This window comes from Lepidothrix coronata, unplaced genomic scaffold, assembly GCF_001604755.1.
Source record: "Lepidothrix coronata isolate B3197 unplaced genomic scaffold, Lepidothrix_coronata-1.0 Scaffold142, whole genome shotgun sequence".
Classification (NCBI taxonomy): domain Eukaryota; kingdom Metazoa; phylum Chordata; class Aves; order Passeriformes; family Pipridae; genus Lepidothrix; species Lepidothrix coronata.
Genome location: NW_016690322.1, coordinates 1,338,169 through 1,363,819, shown reverse-complemented (window position 1 = coordinate 1,363,819; position 25,651 = coordinate 1,338,169). Strand labels below are relative to the sequence as shown.

General features: G+C 41.6%; 1 protein-coding gene across 1 annotated transcript; it reads right to left on the bottom strand.

Annotated features, from left to right (window-relative positions):
* Nucleotides 1-1,322: 1,322 nt before the first annotated feature.
* On the bottom strand, nt 1,323-21,264 carry NCEH1 (neutral cholesterol ester hydrolase 1). The gene is made up of 5 exons (XM_017827733.1): nt 21,113-21,264; nt 12,010-12,244; nt 10,076-10,145; nt 7,488-7,659; nt 1,323-6,062 (listed from the first exon to the last, which is right to left on the bottom strand). The coding sequence occupies exons 1-5, from the start codon at nt 21,248-21,250 to the stop codon at nt 5,445-5,447; spliced, it is 1,233 nt and encodes a 410-aa protein (XP_017683222.1). The 5' UTR covers nt 21,251-21,264; the 3' UTR covers nt 1,323-5,444.
* Between the last annotated feature and the right edge of the window lie 4,387 nt (nt 21,265-25,651).

Below are 25,651 nucleotides of genomic sequence, written 5' to 3'. Positions count from 1 at the left end.
CTAGATTATATAAAGTCAGAAAAAGTTATTTAAAATAAAATTTCTGTAGAAATGGTTTTAAAGCAGTGATTGCAGGATTTATTGTTTGGGGTTTTTTTTGTTTTGTTTTGTTTTGTTTTTGTTTTCTTTTGCTTGTGTTTCTCCTGGATAGTTGATAAACACTTTAAAATGCTGTAGAAAATCATTGTGAAAAAATACTAAATTTGCCTTAGGGGTAAATTTAGTCTTATATTAATGATGTGCTGGCAGCTATTTGGACAACATTTATAAAACAAATAAATGCCATTGGATTAGTGCCAGAAAAACTGGAAGTAAGAGCAAGGAGAAAATGTGTGCTTCCCCTGAGGATGAACAAAACAAAACACTGGCCCAGCTCCAAAGAGTTTTCTAAGTGTGAGGCAAAGAGCAGTGCCCAGCCAGGTGGGATGTGGGAGAAGGTTGGGATTTCTGGATGCAGAGGCACAAGGCTCTGTGGGCTGGAGGGACACCTGCGTCAGTCACAGCCTCACCAGGAACCTTCTGCTGCTCCAGGTGAGGGTGGAAGGTGGGAAATAGGGTGCTGCAGTGGGAACAGGGACATCCAGCTCCAGCACCACCAAGGCACGGGATGCGCTGCACGGCCGCACCTGGCTGTGGGAGGCACTGCCCTGGGCTTGCCAAGCATTGCACAGTCAGATGTTTTATGACATCTAAGAAAACACGACTGGAAAAAAATGTTCTATGAGGCCCTGGCTATTTTTAATGCATTCAATTTAATGCAAGCAGGAGTATGACTCCTGCTGGCTTAAAAAATAGGGTTATAAGTCCTTTGAAGCTTTTTCCCTCCACACCATTTTTTTCAGCAGGTGGAAAGCTTTATATTCTGTGAACGTCACAGGAGCCTGCTGGACAAAATGGCAAACCCCCACATTAGGATATTTCAAAAGCAATGCTCCTGTGATCATCAATAAATGAGAGATCAGGGACAGAAGATGGATTACAGTTCAGAAAGAAAGAATGTGAAAGGAAGGCAAATAGGAATGAAAAAGGAACCTGGACTTTCACTGGCTAAAACATATGCATAACCTATTCATATAAAAATGAATGGAGAACATGAGCTCTGCTGTTTATCTGGAGAGAGAACAACAGCACTAGAGCAGGTACAAGGCACTCTTCAGCACCAGCAGATGTGGTCACTATTAATCATTTGAGACAAACAAAGAAGGAAGAAGTAACCCTTGCAGCCCACAGATGCACAGGCAAGGTTTCCTGCCTTGAAAACAACCAGAAATCAAAATGGAAGTGTTCAGAAATACAAAATCAGTGGTCCTGTGAAAAAGACATAAATCATAGACACATTTCACTTTATTTATTTGTTCTTCATTTTCATAGCACATCTCAAATCACACTGGTAATTAGATCTTACAAATTTCTCCCCTGCTCTGGGAAAAAAAGCAAAAATCAGTCATGCATAAGATATTGAATGCATTCACATCAAGTATGTTGTACTTTGGGGTTTTGAACATCATAAATATGAGAACATTAAACCAGCTTTTTTTTTTTAACTTCATTGTTACAGATCATAGCAGCTTAAAAGGTTTAACTCAAGTTTATCTAGTTCTAATGTTTTTATTTTATTTTAAAAAGTTTCTAATAAAGTTTGGTAAGAGATTAAAAAAATACAGAGGCCCAAATGCTACAAAACAACATTTTAAAGAAAAAGCATTTCTTTTTATTTGTAGGGCTTAAAACCCACAATGGCCTTTCTGCTTTGGCTGGGGATGCAATTTTAGAATTATTTAGATTAAGGTTAGGAAATTCAACTTATTTGTGATTTTTATGCATTATGGAACATCTTTAAACAGGTCAGAGCTTCCAGAAATGCTGAACACCCATACTTTAAGAGGTCCTAAATTAGGGAGACAAAAACCTCAATTTATGTCTCAAATATTGGCCAAAATACCGGGAACCTACTAATATAGTGCTCAGGTCCATGAAAGTAGAATATGAATGACTACAGGTTGTTATGCAAGTCGTCTTTGCTTTTTTTTTATTATTTTTTTTAAAGCTTTCTTGCAATAGAGAGATAAAGTCTAATTGTAGGATGGGAAGAAAAGCTGTCTTAAAATGGTAGCTAGCCATACTCATTGATTTAAGGAAAGGATAAGCAGACACACTTACAGAGTATCTCCTTTTACAAGACTGACTCTACCATGCACAGGTGAAATATTGTTACAAACACCTGGTCTGATCCTACAACGTGCAAAGTGCCCTAAACCGCTTTGTGAAACAACCAAGGGATGAAGGTGCTAATTACGCCTGAGGAAACACTTGGAGAAGGAGGAAAACACATGAACAAATCGAGATGTTGCAACATGGATTAACCTTAATCCCTTGCTTTCGGGCATCAGCTTTCCCTAATCCTGAGTTAGTGCTGTTTCTAGGAGCTTGCAGCAGCACGGCTGGAAACAACTCTAAAGTTTTAGTTTAGGGCACGGGGACTTCGTGGAAAGGAGAATAAAGGAAAGGAGGAGGAAAGCTGAGTTTGGACTAACATTTCAAGGTTTACACTGAATATGATCAAATGTCTTGTGCAGCTGTATACTAAAGGTCTTTTCAGAGCTGGAACTCAGACCTCTTTTTCTATGTTGTAGGATCCATCACTTATCTTCGCAGCTGTCATGTATTGAACCGCATGGCTGCAAGATAAAAGTAGTCAAGATACTTTGACAGAAGTAGTTAATACTGTAACATCCCATCCACGCTGTGCTGCCATCTCGGGTGTCGCACCAGGCTGGTGATGACTTAGTAAACACGTTCACTCCAGTTATAAACTTACTACGATTTCTTGTGCCAGGACTTAATTGTGCTTCAGTGCATGAAGGAAATTTACAACCGACTCCATGAACATATATATTCCAGCTCTCCCTTTCGTTTCAGTTTAAAAAACCAGCAGCAATTATATTATAAGTTCATAGCAGATATTCATAACTTAGCTATAAACAAATGCTGAGCTAAAGCTTTGCAGACAGCTCTCAGGAAAACTTAATTATTATAGGATTTATAGGAATATTAACCACTTTTTTTCCAGTACTACAGTTTTACTATCTTTTAATGACAGCAAGTAGATATAAATTACATCTTTTCTGACTTGGTCTACTCTTCAAGTGGGAAATTCAGGAAGAAGCCTGTTGTCAGTATTTTTTTTTACTATTTTAGTGATAGTTTAAAGTCAGGCAAATGTAGCTGTCTCCATATAATGGAAAAGGACTCTGGGGCAGATTAGTAATTTGTCTTTTGAATAGACGTAACTTTGGTTGCTGTCTGTTTTAAGCATAAATTCTATCTACTTTAGTTGTGTTTATGGGGAAAAGGAGGAAAGAGGGTTTGAATCCAGATAAAAAGCTTGAATTCTTCTGCAGTGTTAATTGGATATCTTGATCAAAATTTATGCTGATTCAGATTGTCACTTGGCTGCTCTAATTCCACCGCGTCTTTGTAACGAGCTAAATGGAAGAAGAATCTGGGCCACTGTTGAAAAAGCTTTGCCTTGTGATCTCCGTGTGAACCTATGCTGGGAATGAGTTTTGGCCTGCATGACTGAGCTGACATCCAGGCCTTGCCTCCTTAATAGCCTTTCTTAACACATACAAACACTTAATAACCTGATGTTTCTAGGAAGCAGTGATTCAGCAAAGCCATTTTCTTATTTTAAACCCAGTGAAAATGATCTGTTCTATATATTTTAAATGTCAGAAGGCAGTTCGATCTACCAGTACCTGGTCTGGATTTTTTAAGAAGAACTTTTCAGAATCCTACCATAAGAAATGCTCTGATGAAATCTGTTATGATCTCCAAGGGCCAAGAAGCCTCACCTTGGGGTACTTAGATAGGAGCCAAGACAGGGATGAGCCAACTGCCCAGGAGGACACACAGCCCAGCAGCACTCCAGCTGTGGGACAGGCTGCTCCAAGCCCGATCTTGGAGAAGAATGGAAAGTCAAAAGCTATGGGAGTTGTTGCCTACCAGTTACATTCACATCCCTGTGCTTCCCACACACCTGTGAATTCAGCTTCACAGCTCCTTTGTGAGGTAGGAAATTACTACTCCCTCCCTTGCAGAAGTGGAGCATAAAGAGATTGCTTTTGTTCTCCTGGGGTCCTACACTGAGTCTGTGATAAAGCTGAGGATGAATTTAATCTACCCTTCTCTCTTTTTTTGCCCAGGAACACTGGGCTTTTGACACAACTATCATTGCTGCTGCACCCTGGACAATATATACTGACACAAATGGGCTCTCTCCCCTGTCCTGCCTGTCTGAACTTTACAGATTGGCTCAAACTGTAGAAATTTGCTGCTCAATAGCAAGATCAGCTTACCTAGTGTTTTGGGTCAGTCTACAAGACAGACAAAGCTCAGCTGCAAAGCTCAGGTTTAAATCTTCCCTATATATTGGAGCCCACTTCTATTTGCTTGCTTCCCTCCTTCCAGGAAGCAGGAAATACAATTAAGACTACAAGCACAAAGGAAAAGTTAATGAACAAAAACTTCTACTAATAATTACAAACATTAGTGCAAACCACACAGCAGATTATTTGTAGTAAGCTCAGTATTTTCTGTAAGGAGTCGTACAACTGAGGCTTTAAACACAGATGAAGTCACATTCTTTAGCCAAATAAGTAGCAGCTTTGAAGGTCATTCACCTAAGAAATCTGGATTGTGCTGCTACACATTTTATTTTACCCTACATATTCGTGTGTATTCCATCATACTTTTTATTGAAAATATATTTAGTCCTTTTTTAAAATATAAATAACTAAAAGGTAGTAAAGACCAAATTCCAAAGCTGAATTACTTGTTTGGCTAAGGGACTTACCCAGCATCATCTCAACTGCCCAGAAGAGCTATTTTTTTTTTTAATTTAAATGAGCCATTTGTCTATGTGCCTAAAAGCCAACACCTAAATCCATGCTTGTCATTCAAATGCATGGCTCTACTGTCAAAGGTGAGTGCTCACACTGTAACAGCAGATGCTCAGCACCGCTGCAAACTAGCTCCCATTTTTACATATTGAGATGTAGATGAAGGTGTTTGGCTTTATCTCACATCACTTGAAAACCCCAGCCTTTGTGCCTAATTAAGAATCAAAGCTTGAATGTTGCAGCCAGTTAAGAATCCTACAGGAATGCTGATCTCCCTGCTCAAAATTTGTTTATGTTTGGCAATAGTCATCTGAAACAAGGTGGAAAAAAAATTGAAGTTTGAAAAAATATTTCTGAAAACACTTTTCTAGTCAAGGCCAATGGAGCTAATAAACGCTGCAGTTAGTGGTCTGCACCCCCAGCAGCCGCAGCTGAACGATTAAGTCAGAATTTGGAAAAGTGCACTTTTTCACTGTTTGCTCTCCCGCAGGAACTGACACCAGAGCCTCACGCCCCCGTGCCTTCCAGAGGAACCCTCTCTCTTCAGAGGTTTTCATCCAGCCATTTGATGTAGCTGCTCCTGGTCTGGAAGGCCGCAGAGAAGTCAGTGGGCCAGAGGGTGAATATCATGCAGCCGTGGAAGCAGTTGTGGAAGTGGTCGAGCGTGACGTCCACGCCCGCGTTCTCCAGGCGCTTGGCGTACATGGCCCCGTCGTCCCGCAGCACGTCGTTCTCGCACGTCAGCACGTACGTCTTGGGCTGCAGCTGCAGCGTCTCGTTGTCTGCCAGCAGCGGCACTGCCCGCACGTCCAGCAGCGCTGGCATCTTCTGGATGATCTCGGCCGTGCCCGTGGTTTGCACCACGGGCTTGTAGTCCTTTTTGAACGACGGCGGCAGCAGAGACGTCCAGTTCAGGCGTCCCCTGAAGGACAGAGCTTGGCCAACGTCCAGAGCGGTGTGGTTGTTGATCAGCAGTGCGTGAGCCAGGTCGTGGTTACCATTGAAATAATACAGCCAGTAGTTGATCATGACATGGCGAGGAAGAACGGGCATATTCCTGTTCTGCTGGTAAGAGGGTGTATTGAAGTCAAACGCCTGAAGGACTGGATAAATTAAGGCCTGCAGTTTCGGTCTGACGGTCAAATCCTCCTCTTTGCTAAGCTGTGGGGAAAAACAGAGAGCACAGAATTGCAATTATAAACATATATCAGTGTAGAATTTCATACAAGTGAACGTTCATTTGACAATTTTCAGGCTGAATTTTGCCCTTATACACGTAATGTGGCTCTTTGGTCTGAAGTATCATCAGCCTTAACCTCCTCTCCTCTTGTAACATGGCCATCAGGCAGACCCAGTATCCCGTTCCCAACAGAAATCAGTGACAGAAGTTTACTGAAGGGTGTAACAAGATTAAAAAAAAAAAGAGTGTAAAGTGGCATTGCTCTAACACAGTGCCCAGTTTAACAAGTGGCAGCTGAAGGATTTCCTGAATTAAAGGAGCTGCTCATGCTCTTAACAGCTTTTCATGGATTTTTCTTCCATGAATTGATCTAACTGTTTTTTTTTTCAGCAAAGGCAGATTGTTGGCATCCACGGTTTACTCTAGCAAAGGCTCACCAAGCGCAGAAGTACCTCTTTGTGTCCGAATTGACCCTGCCACTTGCATTTCATTTTAGTCTACCAATTATTCATTTGGTGCCCCCAGTTTTCTTTCTGGAAGAGTCAGCAAACTCTTTGTTTCATCTTCTACACAGGATACTCAATTCTCTATTGTATCTTATCTTGTTTAAAAAGAAGTATGCATCAGAAAATTAAATTAGGAATGCTTTTTCCAAAACATGGTATTATCATGTTTATCAGTCCTCAACAATGAAACTTTTATTGTAATTGCCTCTTATTAATTTTTCCACCCTAATTCAATATTGCAAGGTTGTCATGATAATTAATTGTCTGGACATGGTATCTGGTTTCTTATCACTAAGGGTTATGGCAATAGGAAAGTTAGTAATAATAATAATTCATTCAACCATGAAAAATATTATTACTTGCCCCAGGCTGCCTTTAAACTCTTTACTAGATCAAATTCAGATTTAATTTACATTTAAACTGCAGATATACAAAAAAAAATTCCTTAAAATTGCAAAATGCTACAGGAAGAAAATATAGCAGAAGAATTAAGCATCATTTATTGTACTTTTTTGTTCTTCATTTGTATCTGAAAGAAATAAAAACACATTTTCAGAGACAATTATCTAAAAAATAGGAAGCTATATTGATAAATTATGCCTACTTAGAAAAATAAAGAGTTAACCAGCAAAATGGGTAAAAAAAAAAGTTGTTTAGCTACTTGCTTTTAAAATCTGGTCCATAACAACTCGTAACTGTAGCAAGACAGAAATTTCTCAGAATACTCTGAGGTGGAAGGGACTCCAAGTGATTCATATTGTGAGCTGCTGGCTTTGTACCATCCTGCTTTTAGGGCTGGCACATCACCTTGTGTTGATGCAGCACAAAGAATCCATCAGTCTCTCTGCATGGCTGACCCTGGCTGTTGTACTGTAACACAGAACAGACACTGGATGTTACCTGCTGACACACAGCAGCTGCCAAATTTCCTCCTGCACTGTCACCAGAGATTGCAATTCGACTTGGGTCAACTGAATACTCAGCTAAGACATCAGGCTGCAAGAAATGCTTTGTAGCACGAAGAGCGTCGTGGTATTGCTCGGGGAAGCAGGCCTTTGGAATCAGCCTGTATCTACAAAACAAAGGGATGAGAGACAATTATTACCATCACTGTACCTCTCCTTCAGGATTAACAGGTGATATCAGGTAATCCTTACTGGAAATGACTATTTCATTAGGATAAATACTACAGGGAAAGTAGGAGGTGTGTAATACTTATGTAAAACCTAATCTTATAATTAATGTTAGATTAATTATAACTATTCAGAAAGATTAAAATGAACCTACTAGATATAAATAACACCAAGATAGTATAAAACTGTGCAGCACTTTCCTAGGATTTCCCAATAGAGGATTTCCTCATGCATTATAAAAATTAATACTTAAGACACCCTTGGCAAGGGAGTCATTACACTCAGTCTGGTTTTGATCCAAATTCCCACCTTAATGAGTATGAAGGAGAGTAAATCATATTCACCCAACAGACTCCGCTGAGTCAAACACCTAAGCAGTTCTGTTCCCCAAATTTTTACCCATGCTCAGGAGAAAACAAACCTTGTATGCACCTCTGTGCCATGAAATGAACAAGAGCCAAAAAATTGAGTAATACCAATTTGCTCCAATGCAACAGATCTGATAATTCCTTTCCTTTGTCAAGGAGAGGAGCAGAAATATACCCACTGGGCAGGTGGGTAGACTGAGGCGCAGAGAGAGCAAACAGTCTGCCAGGAGCAGCCAGCAGCTGAATCCCAGACATGAGGTTTTCTCAGCTTCTAAACAACAGTGAAGAAGAAGTCTCTCTGTATTTACTGAATAACTTGAAATCTCAGAGTTGTAACCAGGCCTTATGCTACAAAGCACGTCTTCTGTTTGTAGCTTTTCAAACAACAGCTTTTACACATTCTCAGTAGAGCCAAGCAAACCAAAATTCAGTTTTCTGATTTTAAGCTAATTTTAGACTGTAAGCTAAAAGAAGTTTCATACGCAGAATAAATTTTAAACTTAGATTACAAGTTTCACGCTCCAGTTGTGACCTGCCTTCGGAAAGAAATCTATATCTTGCACATATAGGAATGTGAGAGTGTCCTTTGGAACTCCTTGCAAAGCTGCGTAACAGACTGTGCTTAGATTGTGAAAGTGAGACGAGCAATTAAACCAATGAGAAATCTAATTAGACTTGACTAATTGAGAACAAACACCTTGACTGAAGGATATAATGGTTAAAGAGAAGAGGTAAATAGTAACTCAGAGCAATAGGCAGAATTATACCAGCACAAATCAGAAAACGAACAACAAGGAACTTTTCAATACTGTGATTGCCGCTCGTCTGGAATAACCAACAACTGATTTTTTTTAGTTTTCATTATCTCTACTAATAAAAACCGAAGCAGTAAAAAAAAAGAAAAGAAAAGGCAACACTTTAAAGTACACTATAATGAGTATCAAATGAGTAACATCAACTCCATATAATTAAGTCGCAATTAGATCACAAAGCTTGGTATGTAACAAATTGCAGGTGGAAAACTTGAGTAATTATATTAAGTGATTGGGTTTGCAAAAGAAAATATTGAAGGTGACAATAAAGATGGGAACAGTACCAATCAAGCTGGAGCCATCTAGGTAATGCAGTTAGCTAGTGAGAGGTTTGTTTACCTTGGAATTGTTCAAGGTGTTAAAAAAGCAGCCCTGCTTCTCTGTTGTCTGGCAGTTTTCTGATCTTGAGGGAAGCACAAGGCTTAAAAGAGGTGACTGGAACAGTGGGAGATTGGGAAAGCAATAGAAAACTGCCAGACCCCAGAGTGTATTCTGGTTAATGAGCAGGGGTAAAATGATTTGATAATTTTTATGTGGCAGACCCTTCCTCAATATGGCTTAGAAACTGTGGGTTATAGACAGACTTGTGGGGGATTTAATATGGATATATTTAGTATGATACATATATAAAAATTAAATATAATATTAATAATATACTTTGCAGCAGTGGGAGTGGCCATTGAGGATGGGAAAAGTCCCTCTTTCTACATGAGGAGGCACCGACATGTGGTTCAGCCCTCTTTCAGGTACAAATCATGTCCAAACGAGTTTGATTTTATTTGTTTGATTGTTTTTAAAGTTCACAAGTATTTACAGAATCATAACTTGGTATTTGAGTGATCTCAGGTTTTAGCTACACTCTTTACATGCAGGTAAAACTGCAAGATGCACTAACACTGCTTTTTAGTATTTGTCCAACTGAATTCAGTGCTACTTTCTTTTCCCACACTTCTGTCTTCTAAAATGACCTCTAAAATAATTAGGAACCCAAATGATTTTTTTATACCATGCCATTTTGTTGCAATTTTAAAAGGATAAGAATATCAGACTGGTATAGAGAATTATTGTCCAAATTAAAGCCTTATACACAAGCCAGTGACAAGGCAAAAGTTAAAAGAACTATGTTACATATTTCTAATACCTTAAAATTAATTGATTAGCTTTAGATTACTCACTCAATAGAGACAACAACAGCGTTCAGAGAGTCAGCCATGATTCTGCACAGGTTGATGTAAAGGCTTGTTCCTGGCATGAAAGGAATAGTGTTAGGGACATAAGAGTCAATAGTCACAAAGCTGCACCTGAGCCTTCCCAGAAAATATACAAATATCACGCAAATATAAGCAAAGTAAATGAGATCAGCTTGCAAATGATCAAGTGCCAAATGCACGCTGTAGCAGAGGGAACATAATTCATGTCTTCAGAAGCCCTGCAGCCTAATGTTTCCTTCTTCTTCTGTTTCTTGGTGACTTGAGGCACGTCATTTCACCCACCTATCACAATTCTCTCAGTTGGGCAAAATTTAAGGTACCCAGTGCTTTGGGGGCATTAGCATCCAGAGACAGTCATCACTGTATGAGTCACTGCTTGTAGTTCATTTTATTATAGCATGCATTGCTTTGACTCAAATGAATCTCCCCATTAATGTCAACTGAGCTACTCATTTAAGGGAGGATTAATCACAGCTATCCTATTTATCAGAGGATTGATTATCTTTAATTTTGTTCCTTTCCAGTTACTTAATCGTTGGTTCCTGGTACTATAAAATATACTGAGACACTAAATGTTTCCTGAAGTATCTAGACTGAGAATTTAATATTTAGGTGTAGCAATTGTGTCATTAACTTCTGATCCTTGGACTCAGGATACATCTGACATAGTCAAGTTATAATCACCCAGACAAAGCACTGCAATTTAATATGAACTTTTTGCACAACAAGAGTCATATGCAAACTGTTAAAGAACAAATGAGGCAGGCAGGAGGTTAACAAATAATGCTTAGGCAGGGCTAAGAAAATCCATCTCAAAGCACAATTCCTCCGTAGGAAGAGGAGTAAAATGTTTAACTGCTACAGGACTACAGGACAAAGAGACTGGGATTTCCAAAGGCAGGTAAAGGCCAGATTTTGAAGTTATTCAGGAACCTAAATTTCACTTAAATCATGGTCTAAACGACTTGTATATGCATAGTTCAAATGCAGTCAATATAGTCTGTGTTTTGGATCATTTTGGAAAACCCCTAAAATATTCTTTTCCTATAGAGGAAGCCACAGAAGGCATCAGGGCTGTATGGAATTCAGGATGTGACAGGAGCAATGGGGAAGGAAAAGGGAGAAGAATCCTATCAGATCTGGATCTCAGAGCAGCCACAGGAACCACATTGCCCATTCTCCTCCCAAGGCTGTTTTCCTCCAGTAGGATGTGGAAGGGATCAGTGATTACCTTATCCTTGCCTATAGCTGTACCTTACTTTCTCAGATCATATTTGTGGTTCTCAAGTTAATTGCAGTAAACAGCATTTATTTTCAAGGTAATTATGTCGTGGTGGCTGTGGTTGCCTAGGGCAGGAGGCCAGACCATGGGACAGGAACCAATCTCTACGGGTTTCCCTTGTGCTGCCCATTGTCTGTGCTCAGCAATGTGTATTCCCAGATAGGTGTTATTTACCAACCAAACATCAGCAAGGCTGTCACATGCAGTGTTGATCAGCTCACTCTTCTGCTAATTATTCTGTGAAAATCGGGCAAACCCCTTACACTGGATAGTCACTGGATCCTGATCACCAAGGATTGACTCGTGCACATGACCACAGAAAGTGGGGGACTGGCCCAAGAAGCTCATTCAGGCATCCCAGGAATTTAAATAATAAGCTATTTTGTCCTCTCAGGATGTAACATGTGCAGCTCATGTGCAGATAAGATATTTTACTGTGTGTTCATGATGTTTTTCTCCCTCTCTCCTTAGAACTGATCTACCAGAGTGGAGACAGTTACTACTGAATTCAGGTATTCAGCATACTTGTCATTCCTGGCAGGAAAAAGAGCTTTTGGCTTTTTCTGCTAGGAGAAAAGCAGACCAGAACCCTATTTAATTACTGGCAGAAACCTACTTGCACTTGCCAAGGCCCAGCCCCCTCCATGGATGTAAACAACGCTGCGCTTGAGGCTTTCATCTCCCCTGGCAGGAGGTTCAAACACTCTGACTTCCACACCGTCAAAAACAGCATCTGTGACTTTAATGTCTTCAGAGGAGACAGACTCCAGCTGGTACAAATCAAAGGTAGAAATCAAATAATTCAGAACTATCAAGTGATGGCTGAATCTCAGATAGTGAATCAGGTGGCCCTAGGGGGGAAAAAGAAGAAGAAAAATTTCTGTTACTTCAGAGCATATCATACGATACCACACTGAGGTTTAATGTAGCTGTCTTCAAAGGGCAGGTCCTACATGAAACTGAATGTGGATTCTTAGAATATTCACTGGAAAATGAATTATTATCAAGGACCTTTAGTGCTTCTAAAGCTTTATTAAAACAAAAAGCTGTCCATACAAGATTTTCTGTTGTCAGAAAAAATCAAGCCATGAGCACTTCGTGGACCACAACTGTGAAGGAGCACTCAGGCCCTCTGAAAGACACCTTGGAAGGGGACAAACGTCACCAGCATGTTCCGCTGTGGGACCTGTGAAGCTCCACAGACTGGTGCCAGCAGAGGGCAATACCACACAGGCAATGTTTTTTGGTGGAAAGGTATCCCCAAAGCATAAGTCTTCCAAATTAAGAAAGTTTCCAAAGACTGCAAAGAAATTTGAAAACAGGAATGGTCTTAAAGGAATATAAGGGTGTTTATTGTCTTGTCCTATGTTTTCCTGCTGAATTGGGAAGGATCTGAAACACTATCCATGGTTAATGATACTTTTTTTCCAACCCCAGAGACTCAAGTGTGTTACTTTTTTGTGGGGGTAAAACACCACGAAAATGAAGAATGATCTGATCTTTCTTTCTCTTACAGTAGGAGGAGACAGATTTTATCCCCTTTGGCCACTCAGTACTTTTATTTTCATGTTTATTTTTAAAATCTTGCCCTGAACAGATTAGAAAGCTGTTTCTCTCAGTGAACCATTCAAGGCACTCCTCCAGCTGAAATGGTCACAACCTGCTCCCTACATATGACCTGCACAGTATTTGTGGTGCACACTTGTTCCCATTCCCTGGATGGTGCAGAAGGGGAGGCAAAAGGTGAGCCAAAGGACTGCAGGCACTATGATGTCCAGGCAGGCCATTAAAAAGAAAAAGTAGTGGGGGGTTTTTCCCCTTTTGAAAAGTTAATCTCTGTCCTAGTGATGAAGCTCAGAAACTGTATAATCATCTAAGCCTTTTGTGCAACTTTCTCAGTCAAGGCAATGGAGCTGGGAGTTAAAAGTAATATATATACCCAATGGACACCTGTAGGAACACTACCATGAGGAAAACTGCCAGCTAGGACCTTTTATTTTATGAACAGATGCCAAATACTTGGAACAAGAGGTGTACTATTATATAGAGCCTTCCTACACAACCACTTTGCTGTTTTCATTCTGCCAGTCCCACTACTGCAGTGCAACTGCTCCAATGAATTAAAGATGCTGACACCTGAGCGATGGGGTCACCCAGGTACCGGTCTAACCACATTCACAAGGTGAAGAACAGATAGTTGCCATAGTTTAATATGCACAAAAACTGCACACACCCCCCCACCTCCGGAGGAAAAGCAAGTTTTGAAGCACTCATCAGCATCCCTGCCAAAGCAGATCTGTCTCCTACAGCCACAACCTCTTACATGTAACTTTTTTCTCTGTCCTAATTAGTTTGAATGTAAAAAAATTGAAACATTTGCTTTCAGAAAAGGCCCTGCACAGCCCCATTTCCACTTTCTACATTGCTGTAGAAAAAAGACAAGCTTTGATATTTATTTTTTTTTAAAACTATGCCAAATACAATGGGCTGTTATGTGAGCTGGGAGAGGAATCCACTCCCAAAATTTGCAAAAACTACTTTATTTTCTTGCTTTGACTTGTGGTAATGTCACCCTGCTGAGATGGTTTGGTGGGAATCCAAATTTTAAAATGTTTGCTGCTTTTTAGATGGAATATCATTTCTTCATACTGTAAGGCTTTTCTCTGGGAGAAGAAACACAAAGTATCCACCTGGCAGGAAGAAATCCTGAATTCACAAGGCTGTTTGTATCTCATAAGTTTCAGCCCGTGCTTTTCTCCCACCATTACTTAAAATTCCCACAGGAAAACCCAGTTCTAGTTTGAAATCTGAAGAGCAATACATCTATTAATAATTTGGCACACCATTTGTTGGGCTGCCACCGATGTAACCAGATAAAGGTCTGATCCTCTCAGTGCCCTATGGAGGTTCCCAGGGAAGGTAAACACTGGGAAGCAGTTTTAGAAATACTGCCAGGGAAAACAATGTTTTAGTAGATTTTTTTTTTTTTAGGCTGACTGTGCTGCAGTAGATGTCTCATTTTTGCTTTCTCCCACTTTAGTTCACACTCTTTGTAGACAAGATTACCACATGTTCCCTGGAATCAGGAATGTTTTGTTTTCAAGGCTATTTAGTGGTGTTTACCAGGAAGTGTTTTGCCCTGCTCTTCAAACCTCAGAGCACCCCGGCCATCTGCAGGTTACCACACTCTTTCATGTCTATTTTTCCTGAAATAGACCACTCTTTCCAAGAATCCATAAACCTGGAAGAGATGCTTTCTACATCAGGGCAACAGTCCTAATTATTTGTCAGGCATAGGCAGTTTTTTTGCCAAGCACTTATTACACAGATTATTTGTAAGTAGATCCATCTAATCAGCCTACTGGCTTGTTATTTATAAAGGCACCAGGATTGCACTTTTTGCTGGCAAACAGCTAGTCTTGCCCAAAACTCTTAAAAATAAAATTCTTTTTTTCTCTATAAATATTTAAAAAATACATAAAATATCTTAGCACTCTGTAATATAGATATACCCCTGGCAGAAGATGCACCCATCCCAATGGCTGTGCTTCCCTGGCACCTTTCTTATGGTGCACTAATAAACAGAAGCCTCAGAGCATGACCTTGCTGCACCAGCTCAATCTGAACCCAGCAAAACCAGAGGAAAAACTAAACTTCAACCATGTCACCATCTTACTGATACCCCAAAGCAGGGAAGAGGGAGCAGGGCAAAGGATGGGACCAGCCCTTTTGGCAGCAGTCCATAGCTGGATTGCCTTAAATCCAGTATAAAACTGGAATCTTCATCTCATGTGAGCAATTACAGGTTTGATCTTTGCTGGTATTTGTGATTTTTACCACCTTTCCTGTTACAACCTGCAGGGCTGTTGCAGGCTATCAAATATAGCACTTAAATATATGTGGGAATTATGTGTGTGGATAGGGAAGGTTTGGGAAGGTTTGGGAAGGTTTGGGAAGGGAAGGTTTGGGAAGGTTTGGGAAGGGAAGGTTTGGGAAGGGAAGGGAAGGTTTGGGAAGGGAAGGGAAGGGAAGGGAAGGGGAAAATGGTGATGTTCTCTGGTGAAAAGGGAGAGAAGACAATGCTGTCGTACCAAAAGCTAGAGAAAAGGAAGAGAAATCAAAAGGACAAGGGGGAAATTAAGAAACTACAGAAAAAAGAGGAGGTAGTATAAAGATGAAAGGCCTGCGGGCAACTAGCCCAGAACTGCTCTGCCAGCTACAGGCACAGCAAATCACTCTCTCTGGGTCACAGCTGCAAGTTTTCCCATGTAATGACTGATTTTATGCATTTGTCTGAAAAAAATACTTTTGTTTTCTGAACAGATAGTTCTGGGGAAACTTAACTGGTGAACTTCACATTATGGGCTGGACTGAGCAATGGGGTGACACACACCAAGAGAGCTCAGCTGCCGGGAAGCAAGGCAGAGCTGGATGAGCAGCAGGACCCTGGGAGACAGGGCTGGGCAGGTAGCAGGACAAACATGAGTATTTTGCAGGCATTTGAGCCAATTTGGCAAAAAACCTCTATCAGCATATTACAGTAGCCCTAGTGACTGACTACTGCTCATTTCTGATTGCAGGTTTTAATTTTTGTGCTGTTGGCTCCCTGTGATCCATGTCTGCCTTGACAGCTGTGTGATTTACACTCACACTGTAAAGCTCCTCATCTCTCCACCAAGTCAGGCAAAGCAACTACTACAGCCCAAACTCCTCTTTCACCAGGACATTCCCATAACTGGGGTTTTAAGGTAAGGACAGCTCAGAGACTCACTAGAGACCAAACTGTTCAAGACTGCCACATAACTTCTGGTAAATTCTTTGATGAGGGGTACCAGATACTGAAAGATTCAGTTGGTGTAGGAGAATTTTTTCAAAAATGAAGAAAGGAGTCAGGGCTGTGATGAAAAGCAGGCAGAATGAAAAAAGTACTGCTCTAGAGAGGCACCATTACTTCACCTTTAACCACCAATATCTGTCTCCGAACTGGATTTTTCTATTGGCTCCTCAGCTGGTAATTTCATGAAGAATTCCAAATGCTCCCTGCTATTACATTTACGTCCCTCAAGGACTAGTACTCTATTTCCATCATTTGCAAAAAAGTAAACCAAAAGTTTTTGTTGCTAATGTCTAGCAACCTCTAACACTACTCAGCACATTGGGATTCTCTCTGTCCTCATATGACTTCCATATGTAACACTGCCTCTGACCTTTATCCATGGAATTATTGCGACATGTCGTGTTCAGAATGCACAAAAGCCTCTAAAACTGAGCCCAACATATCAGCTGTTTCCTCCACTGCCCTCGCAGCTGGTCAGGCCCAAGGTCCTGCACTGACCTCAGGAGGATCAGGAATTAGGCAAACAGCTAAGGCTCTTTTACATATAGCACTACTCGTGACTGAGCCAAATCTCCCTCATGACTCAACTGAGTAATGATGCTGGAACTGGGAGGTTGAACTATGTAAGTCTAAACTTCCTACCTTAAAAGATGCAGACACTATTGTCAGTTCTGGCATGACTTGCAAAACATATTTCTGTCAACATTAAAGGCCAAAATGCCAACTACAATATCTGTAATCAATAACAGAGATTAGTGAAAAACAAACAGGATCATTTCCCCATTTAGCAATGTGCAGGACATATTGTTTTATGTGCATTTCAGGCAGTTCACCCTGTTTAAGGGTGATTTTACAAAATGATTTCTCAATTCTAGCACATTGTTGCCCAGTATATAACATGTATTTTTAATACTGTCCTTTAATACTGTATTTTAAAGACAGTCCTCAAAGAGAAGCGCTCTTAGTTGTATAAATTTCCTTTAGAACTGAAAAAAACCCAGCAAGACTGTTTTTCAGTTAATTAATTAGAAGCAAAATCTAGATTACCTTTTAATGTGAGGTTTTGTGCATATACTTATTCACCTACAAGGATCTGCTCTTACACCAGATAGCAAAAAAAGTTATCTGTTACTGCATACAAGACTTTCAGTGTGGCTCAGTTTCTGTTCAGGTGCCAGTGTTGTGAGACACAGTTGCTTGTCACAACTAACAACCTGGTTTCCAGTAAACCAATTGCAAAACTGTTCTTGCATCCAGAAACATCAGCAACTTACTTGGCTGTCTATAGCTATTATTTACATCTGTCCAGAAGTCACACACACTGAAATATATGGGCAGAAAAATATTAAAATGTTAGAAAGAACTGTTTTCTTTACTCCTGAATGTTGATGTTCCATGATTGATTTTATTCCAAGAATGAGTGAGTGGCAGAGGAGCATGAAGGAAACACTTGGCTGATGAGGAGTTTTTTGCCCTGCACAGCTGCCTACCTTCTTCCATATACATCTATCTATGGCCTCTATGCCAATCCATTTATCCTTTTGAACCTTTGCAAACAGCTGTCCCAATTCCAAAAAAAAACCCAACAACTTTCTTCCTTGCCATGCACCAGAATAGCAAGTATCTTGACAGTGGTATTCAGAAATAACTTACTTCAAAGGGCTAATAACATATGCTGCTCTCTTTACTCCTATAAGGGAGAGTAGTTAGGGGAAGAAGTGGAAAATGCCTGTATCAATACTGCTGTTACAGCAGAATTATGAGATGTTGCTTTAGACACTTCTTAACCATAGCTAAATCTATGACTCAATGCCGCAATTAATTTTATGTGGGTTTCCAAATTTCAGTGAAGCCAAGTTCTGATATACCTGTATGCCTATGTATGTACATATTTTTTAATTTCTGAGGTCAAACTGTGTTATACTACAGGTTTCTGTAAAAATGTTACCATGTCCTATTTTGAGACAGGTGAGGGGCAAATTACTCTCATTCTTTGTTTAGCACTTTCACATCAATTCATTAATATTATTAAAGCTTCAGTTCCTCTGTTTTTATTCTGGGACAGCACAGGGCATTAAAGAGGGCAAAGGAGCAGGGCTCTGAAAACCCAGATCAGTATCCTTCACTGGAACTTTTGTGACCTCAGATAAGGCTCTCTTCCTATCTCTGCTCCCCCCAATTTAAGACTAGTATCAGTTCCCTTCTGTAGTAAGTTTTGAAACCTATTTAGAGAAACTGCCCTATAAGCATTATGCACTCTTTTAACCATGTGATTATACTTGAACGTTTGTCGAAGTCTCATGCTGAGCCAGGACACTGACTCAGTCCCAAGCTTGTAAAAAAATTTGTAGCTGATCAGGACAAAACTCTACATGCACAAGTGAAAACCTTACCATTAATATGCTGAAAGCCAGGGACAGCCCTATTGTCTTTTATTCACAGTGATTAATAATGCACTGAGCAAACATATTATCCCTAACAAGAAATGATCACACTTAATTATCAGAATCTTCACGAATCTATTTCAAAATAAGCAAATGACAATTAACTGTATTTGAACCAAGTGGAAGTTTGCGGGAAAAAGAAGGACAACACTACATTTCAGAGATTTTCAAGTTAGAAAGGTATTTCTGTCTGCTATCAAACCTACAAAGCAAAGTAATAAACAGCATGCTGGAAATACATTCAGAAGTGGGTGAAAGTTCAAGTCACATCGAGAGAAATGTTAAACCATTTGACCTTCAATAGCTGTTAGAGAAAGAGGAAGCTGAGCTCTGTGAAAGGACATACACTTTATTTTATAGACACACACACACAAAAGCTGCCTAAGTAAACACTCAAGCTTAACTTTTATAATCCTACCTCCGGTTCACGCAGTTCCTTCTTAATGACAGCCACTTATTCCCAACTGTGCTATCTCAGTGTCAGAAAGACTTCTGAACACTTGGAAAGCACCTTCTCTATAACCAGAAACGAATGCCCCATGGCTCACCTGATATGTGATTCAGGCACCTCTAACAACTCACTTCCTTTATGCTTCTGTGTAAAACTCACTTGTCCCTTTGATGTGTAAGCAATGTTACAGGAACTGTTACTTGTTTAGTAATTTTTCTCACTACAGAAGTTTTTATTTCTAAGGATAGAGACTTAAACAAATAAGAAATTACCACTTTCCCCTAACAAAGACTTCCTCGCCCCAGAGAGCAGGACAAATGTGGGCACCTCAGCCCTGCCTGCCAGCTTGCTCCAGCTGCCACCCACCAGGCTTTGTCCTGCCAGCTCCTCTTGGAATTATGACCTCTACAATACCCCAAAAGAGATACCCTTCAGCTCCCAAGCTAGAGGCACCAGAATGCATCTATGCCCAACGTTAAACAAACTGAATGTGTACCTGAGGCAGCAGCAATATACGTATATATAGTCACAGTCATATGATTTTCTAAAGATAGGTCTCCTTCAGCCAGAGGTTCTGGCCTTGATTCAGGTGTTACTGAACAAACTGTGACACTGTGTTTTGCAGGCAGAATGCTAGGCAGGCACCATGGCCCTTCTATCTGTACTTATCAATGAAATGGGCAAGCTGAGTGCTTGCAATTCAGCCACTTGAGTTAAAAACATGGAGCAGGTGAATGTCAAGCCATAGATTTTACTGAAGAATTAAGCTATGGTAGGCCACGTCTGCATAATTTTCCTATCAGGCATAGGTGAGGGTATACAAGTGCACAGGTTTTATCCTATACAGCAAATAGGTTTTATCCTTTCATCCTAGAGATAAACTTTGATTCAGAAATACAACTGGACCATGAGAAGATGTCCCAGTGGACCAGATGAGAGTTCTATTTAGTTCCAGACCGTCTCCAACAGTGGCACCCAGAGAAGCTGTTCAGGCAGAATATACAAGTTTGGACACTGCATAGTCCACTCTCCTCATGCTTCCTACCATCCACAGTTATTGTATTAAGAACGTAGCAGGTACATTCCCACCTAGTCCATTTATGAGTCCTCTGTCCATTAACTCATTTAATCCCTTTCTGAAGGGGATCATCATCTGCTTGAAATACAAGCTTTTGCACATTTCAGAACCAATTTAGTAAACTGAGATACTGCTAGGGAATTAAAAACAAAACAACTTTCAGCTTTCACATAGGTAGTGCCTTACATCAGTCCTGACCATGACTGATGAGTCCGTGTAAAAGATCAGATCACGCTAGAAAAAAGCAAAGTTCACAGCTAAAGCCATTATCAGAAATTTTGTCATCTCTGAGATATTTCATGTCAGCATAAAAACCCTGGCAGAAAATAAGGAAGAAATCGTGAAGTGACAACTGCCTTGTGACAAAAAAAAAAAAAATAATCAAGCATTCCGAGAGTTTGTTTAGTAACAAGACACCAAATCAAGGCAGATTAATATTTGAAAGAGCTTTATATGTGATCTTTCCCTAAGGCACGCATAATGCATCAGATTAAACCCCACCAATTCTTTTTTTTTCTGACCAAGAGCCGGCAAGTTGGGCACCAGACCGAGCCCTGGCGAGCCCTGGGGCAGCGATGGCACCGTCAGCGCTCGGACCGACCGGGACGACACCCGCGGCTGATCAGCCCGGTCTCGCCGCGGCAGCCAGGGCGGCACAGCGGGACCCGACCCCGCTTCTCCTCCTGGATGCGGCACCGCCCGGTGCAGCGGGACCGGCCCCAGCGATGTCAGCGATGCCGGGGACCCGACTGCAGCCACAAAGGGCACGGCCGGGAGGGCTGTGCGGGTGCGGGGCCGCTCCTGCTGCGCGGATGCCCCGGGCGGGCACCGCCACCGCGGCCGCGCTTCCCCCCGTGGTGGGGGTGTCCGACCGGCCCTCCAGAGCCGCGGGTGCCGGGGCCGCCTTACCATCTGCTGCGCCGCCCGGAAGGTGGCATCCAGCAGCATCAGCTTCCAGGGGTCGGACACGGCGCCGGGCAGCGGCAGGTACACGTAGTAGGCGGAGAGCGCGGCCAGCGCCGGCAGCAGCACCCAGGCGGCCCGCATCGCCCCCGCCGCGCCGTGTGCGGCCGCCTCGCCGCGGCTCCCGCGGGGCGCGCACCGCCCCCGGCCCGGCCTCCCCCGGCCCGGCCTCCCCCGGAGGAAGTGCTGGCGCTTCCTCCCGGCCCACGGGCCGAGTGCCCGGCCCGGGCCGAGCCCCGCCGCCCGCCCAGCGCCGCCCCGCCCGGGCCCGCCCGCGCCGCCGAGCCACCGCCCCGCAGGGTCCCCTGCGCTGCCCGGGGCGGCCCCGCTGCGGGCGAGGGTCCCCGAGGCGTGGGCTCCTGGAGCTACTTCATCGCACGCACGGACAGCAAAGGCATCCGCATCTGCAGTGCTGCCTCCTGACACCACGCACCCGCTCCTGACACCTCGTACACGCTTCCAGTGCCTCGATATCCTTCCTGAATTGAGCGGCCCTGAACTGGACACCTCGAGTACTGTGTCCAGTTCTGGACTCCTCATTTCAGGAAGGATATTGAGGTGCTGGAGCATGTCCAAAGAAGGGCAACGAGGCTGGTGGAGGGACTAGAGCACAAGTCCTATGAGGAGAGGCTGAGGGAGCTGGGGTTGTTCAGCCTGGAGAAGAGGAGGCCCAGGGAAGACCTCATCGCTCTCTACAACTCCCTGAAAGGAGGTTGAAGCCAGGTGGGGGTTGGTCTCTTCTTCCAGGCAACCGGGGCACGGTCTTAAGCTGTGCCAGGGGAGGTTTAGGTTAGACATTAGGACGAAGTTCTTTACAGAGAGAGTGATCAGACATTGGAATGGCACCGTCTCCCAGGAGGTATTTAAAAGGAGACTGGATGTGGCACTTAGTGCCACGGTCTAGAAGACAAGGTCGTGTTAGGTCAAAGGTTGGACTTGATGATCTCAGAGGTCTTTTCCAACCCAGCTGATTCTGTGATTCTGTACCCGCACCCAAACCCACAGCCCATCACCCACCTTGGGCTGGCAAAAGAACCCAAGTGGCTTTGGGAAGAGTGACCTGACAGCAGTCGAACCCACAAGCAAACCCCACCACTTTCATGGAATCAGAGAATGTTTTGGGTTGGAGGGGGGCTTGAACTTAAAAATTAGATTATTTGGAGTTTCAAACCACCACAAAGGTCTTCTAGTTCCAACATCCCTGCCATGGGCAGGGACACCTTCCACTAGACAAGTTTGATCAGAGCCTCATCCAAGCTGGCTTTGATTTTCCATTTTTAGAGGTTGTAACACCAGAAGACGAGCATGGTGGCAGGTCTTTGCCAGCAGAGAGCGGGAACATCAGTGTTCAGGCAGGGCTGGCCCTAGTCCACTGAGCCCAGAGGCTGGGGAGGTGAGAGGAAGGCAATGGGAATCAATTCAAGTAAATCCGTGAGGATCCCAGATCCAGCATGTTTCCAGGAGGAACTCAGGGACATCTTTATTTTAGCTGAAGAAACCATGCTGTTTCTCATCTAACACATCACAAAACAATTCCAGAAAGATTATTTTTTTTAAGGTATGTTTATTTCGTAATTTTGTTTTGGACTGGGAATTTGTTGGGCTTTTTATTTTTTTTATTTTTCTTTTTATCCTGGGTCAGTAACAAATTTTGGTTTAATGCAGGAACATTTCTTGTACCTAAGAAAAGAAAAAATTTTGAAATAAGTCTTTTTCATCCCAAACACTATAGAGTTCAGCCTTCATACAGATCTCTACTTAGTCACAGTTCTACCTTCAGCAAATTAAAATATTTATTTAAATAGCCAGATTCATGTGCATTATGAATGTAGCGCAGAAAAAGGAATGAGCACTAATTTTAACAATGACATTGCTTTAAAACAATGAATTCATAATACTAAAAAGTCACATAGAAATTATTTAGAGTCCTGGAAAGCACAAGTTTCCTTTAAAAATTGACATGAAAAGGTAATAGAAGAAAAATATGTTTCTAAGAAGTAAAAGGTCAGCTTTTTGTCTAGCTTTCCTGGAATTGAAGTACCACCTCACTGATTCTAAAGGTTGCAGAAGAAAGTTTCTGGAATTTGGGAGGAAATCAGACACTCAAGCATCTTTAACCTTTTTTCATAACAACAGCAGATGGAGTTTCTGGAATTTTCATGGTCTGTTTGAGTAGACTACAGGTGTGAAGAAACAAACTTTGCCCAGAAAGCAGCACAAGGTGAGATTCCTGAGATCTTCAGCTTTTCATACCAAGTTGTCCCTTTTTGTATTATTTTGTGCCCACACCTTCTCTTTTACCTTGTGCCCTGCTCCCCTGCCTCCCTTGCTTTGCATGCTCCCATTCCCTGGCTTTCCCAAGCTCCTGCCCCTAAAGCCCACACCCAGCATCCCAGAGTGTAATAATTGGTGCCTGTCTCATTGTTCCCAAACCTTTGGCAAAACTGGGTCTAGTCCCAGTCCCCTCTCATCTATTTATCTCCTCAAAAGAGAGAGAAGGCTGGATGAGATTTTTCTGAGGTTTCTCATGCTCCCACTGACCCCCCACATGCATCTCATGCTTGATCTCTCCCCTTCCTCACATTTTGAAAGCTGCTGCTCTGGCTGAACTGAATCGATAACTCTTTGTTTTCCAGGTGCTTATAAAGAAGTCACTTGGTAAAAAAACCAACCAACCAAAAAAAACCACTGTGGTTTGGGAAAGGTTACTTTTTAAAAAAATATATAAAATAGATAAATTAAACATGAGAGTGCTTGCAAGATATCTAGGAACCATCAGGTGTTCCATCAGCTCTGCTGATGTGGACTCCTTGACTTTTTCTGCAAGTATGAGATCCCTGCTGCGATGTAGCTGTTGTGTCAGGAGTCATTTATTGACTTAATCTCCTGAAACTTTCTCCCTGTGGGTGTCACTGTGAGAGGAAACTATTTAACTACTAAACAAAAGTTATACTCGTAGGTTACTGAAGCCTACCTAACTGGAAGGTAGAGCAAGTTTCAGATGCATGTTACAGTTTACAAAACACAAAATAATGGGTGTTTCCATTTCAGAGCCTTTTGTAAGAAAAGCACTTAGATTTTCAAATGTCAGACATATAAAGAATAGTAATTATTTTTGTCATCAGTCCTGATCTGACCTTTGGGAGAATAAATGCACCAGATTAAAAAAAAATAAAATAAACGAAAAACCGAACCATAAACAGTCACTTTTCTTAAGTGATTAATTCCTAAAAGTTCTGTCAGTCCCAGAAAGGACAGCTTAAGGTAGTTCACCAGAATATCCCAGTTGGTTTTTGAGATAATTCTGGATTTTCAGGAATATTCAAAAAACGGCTAATGCAAGTCCCTCCCTGTATTCACAGTGAGCCCCTGTATTTGCAGTGAGCCTCTAGTTATGTACTGAATGTTTGGATATCACTTAAATTCTTCTGTAAACCTTTAACTGAGAAGTGATACACGTATCATCTGACAATCTCCAGCCCTGATAAATATGCTTCTCCTGCCTTTGCACATGCAAAACTTTATATAGATTTTTTTTTGAAGATCTAGAGGTAAAGTGGAAATCAATGTGCAATCACCAGTATCGTTTCCCAGAAACTATATTGCAAAAGTGACATTGACTCCTGTACTACAGAACTTTTTCCAAACCTAGGAGAAACATGGTTTCTGCTTTCAGGGGTGGGAAAAACTGAACACCTGGCTGAAAAGGACTTTGGAAGAGTGCAAAGAAAGAAGAAAACAGGAAAAGCCAGTGAAGGCTGCCCTGGCTTGGAACTGCATAGTGATAGCCCAAATGAGAGCTCAAAGGTGACAAAAGGACGTCAGGCTGTATTTTGGTTGTAAGTCATTGTTGCAATTCCTCAGTATGAAATAAAGCAAGTGTAGGACTGTGTAATAATTTGACTTGTGTCAGCATTGGAATGACCTCCACAGTTTCCAGGCTGTTATTCTGAAATCTTTTCCTCAGGAAAATAGTCCTAATTTACATGTACATCACCAGCAAATCTTTATTCACATAAACAACACCTGTTCTCATCTCCTTCTGCTTTCTCCTATTCCATTTGGATTCCAAATAGTAAAAAGTCAGTGGAGTTTTAGAGCTGCTGAATCAGTCATGGAAATGCCTGAATTGATAAAAATCTGTAGTATACAATAATAATAATAACAATAACAATAATAATAATAATAATAATAATAATAAAGAGGGTAGGATCTAAGAGCTCAATTTGACATATAATCAAAAATTCTAGAAAAAGAAAATATATCTCACTGTTTTTACATTGAGACAGTGACGTTATGCTAAACCTGAGCCCCATGACAAAATTCCCTTCTGTACCAGTAAGCTTTAGCATCAAGAACAATTGACAATAAAAGGGCAGTTAAAGCATTTGGTACATTAAATTTATTTGTGGTTGGTGCCATGGAGACAGCGGGTTGATTTTCACCTTGACCAGTCTTATTTCCTCTGCCCCCAGCAGAACCTGT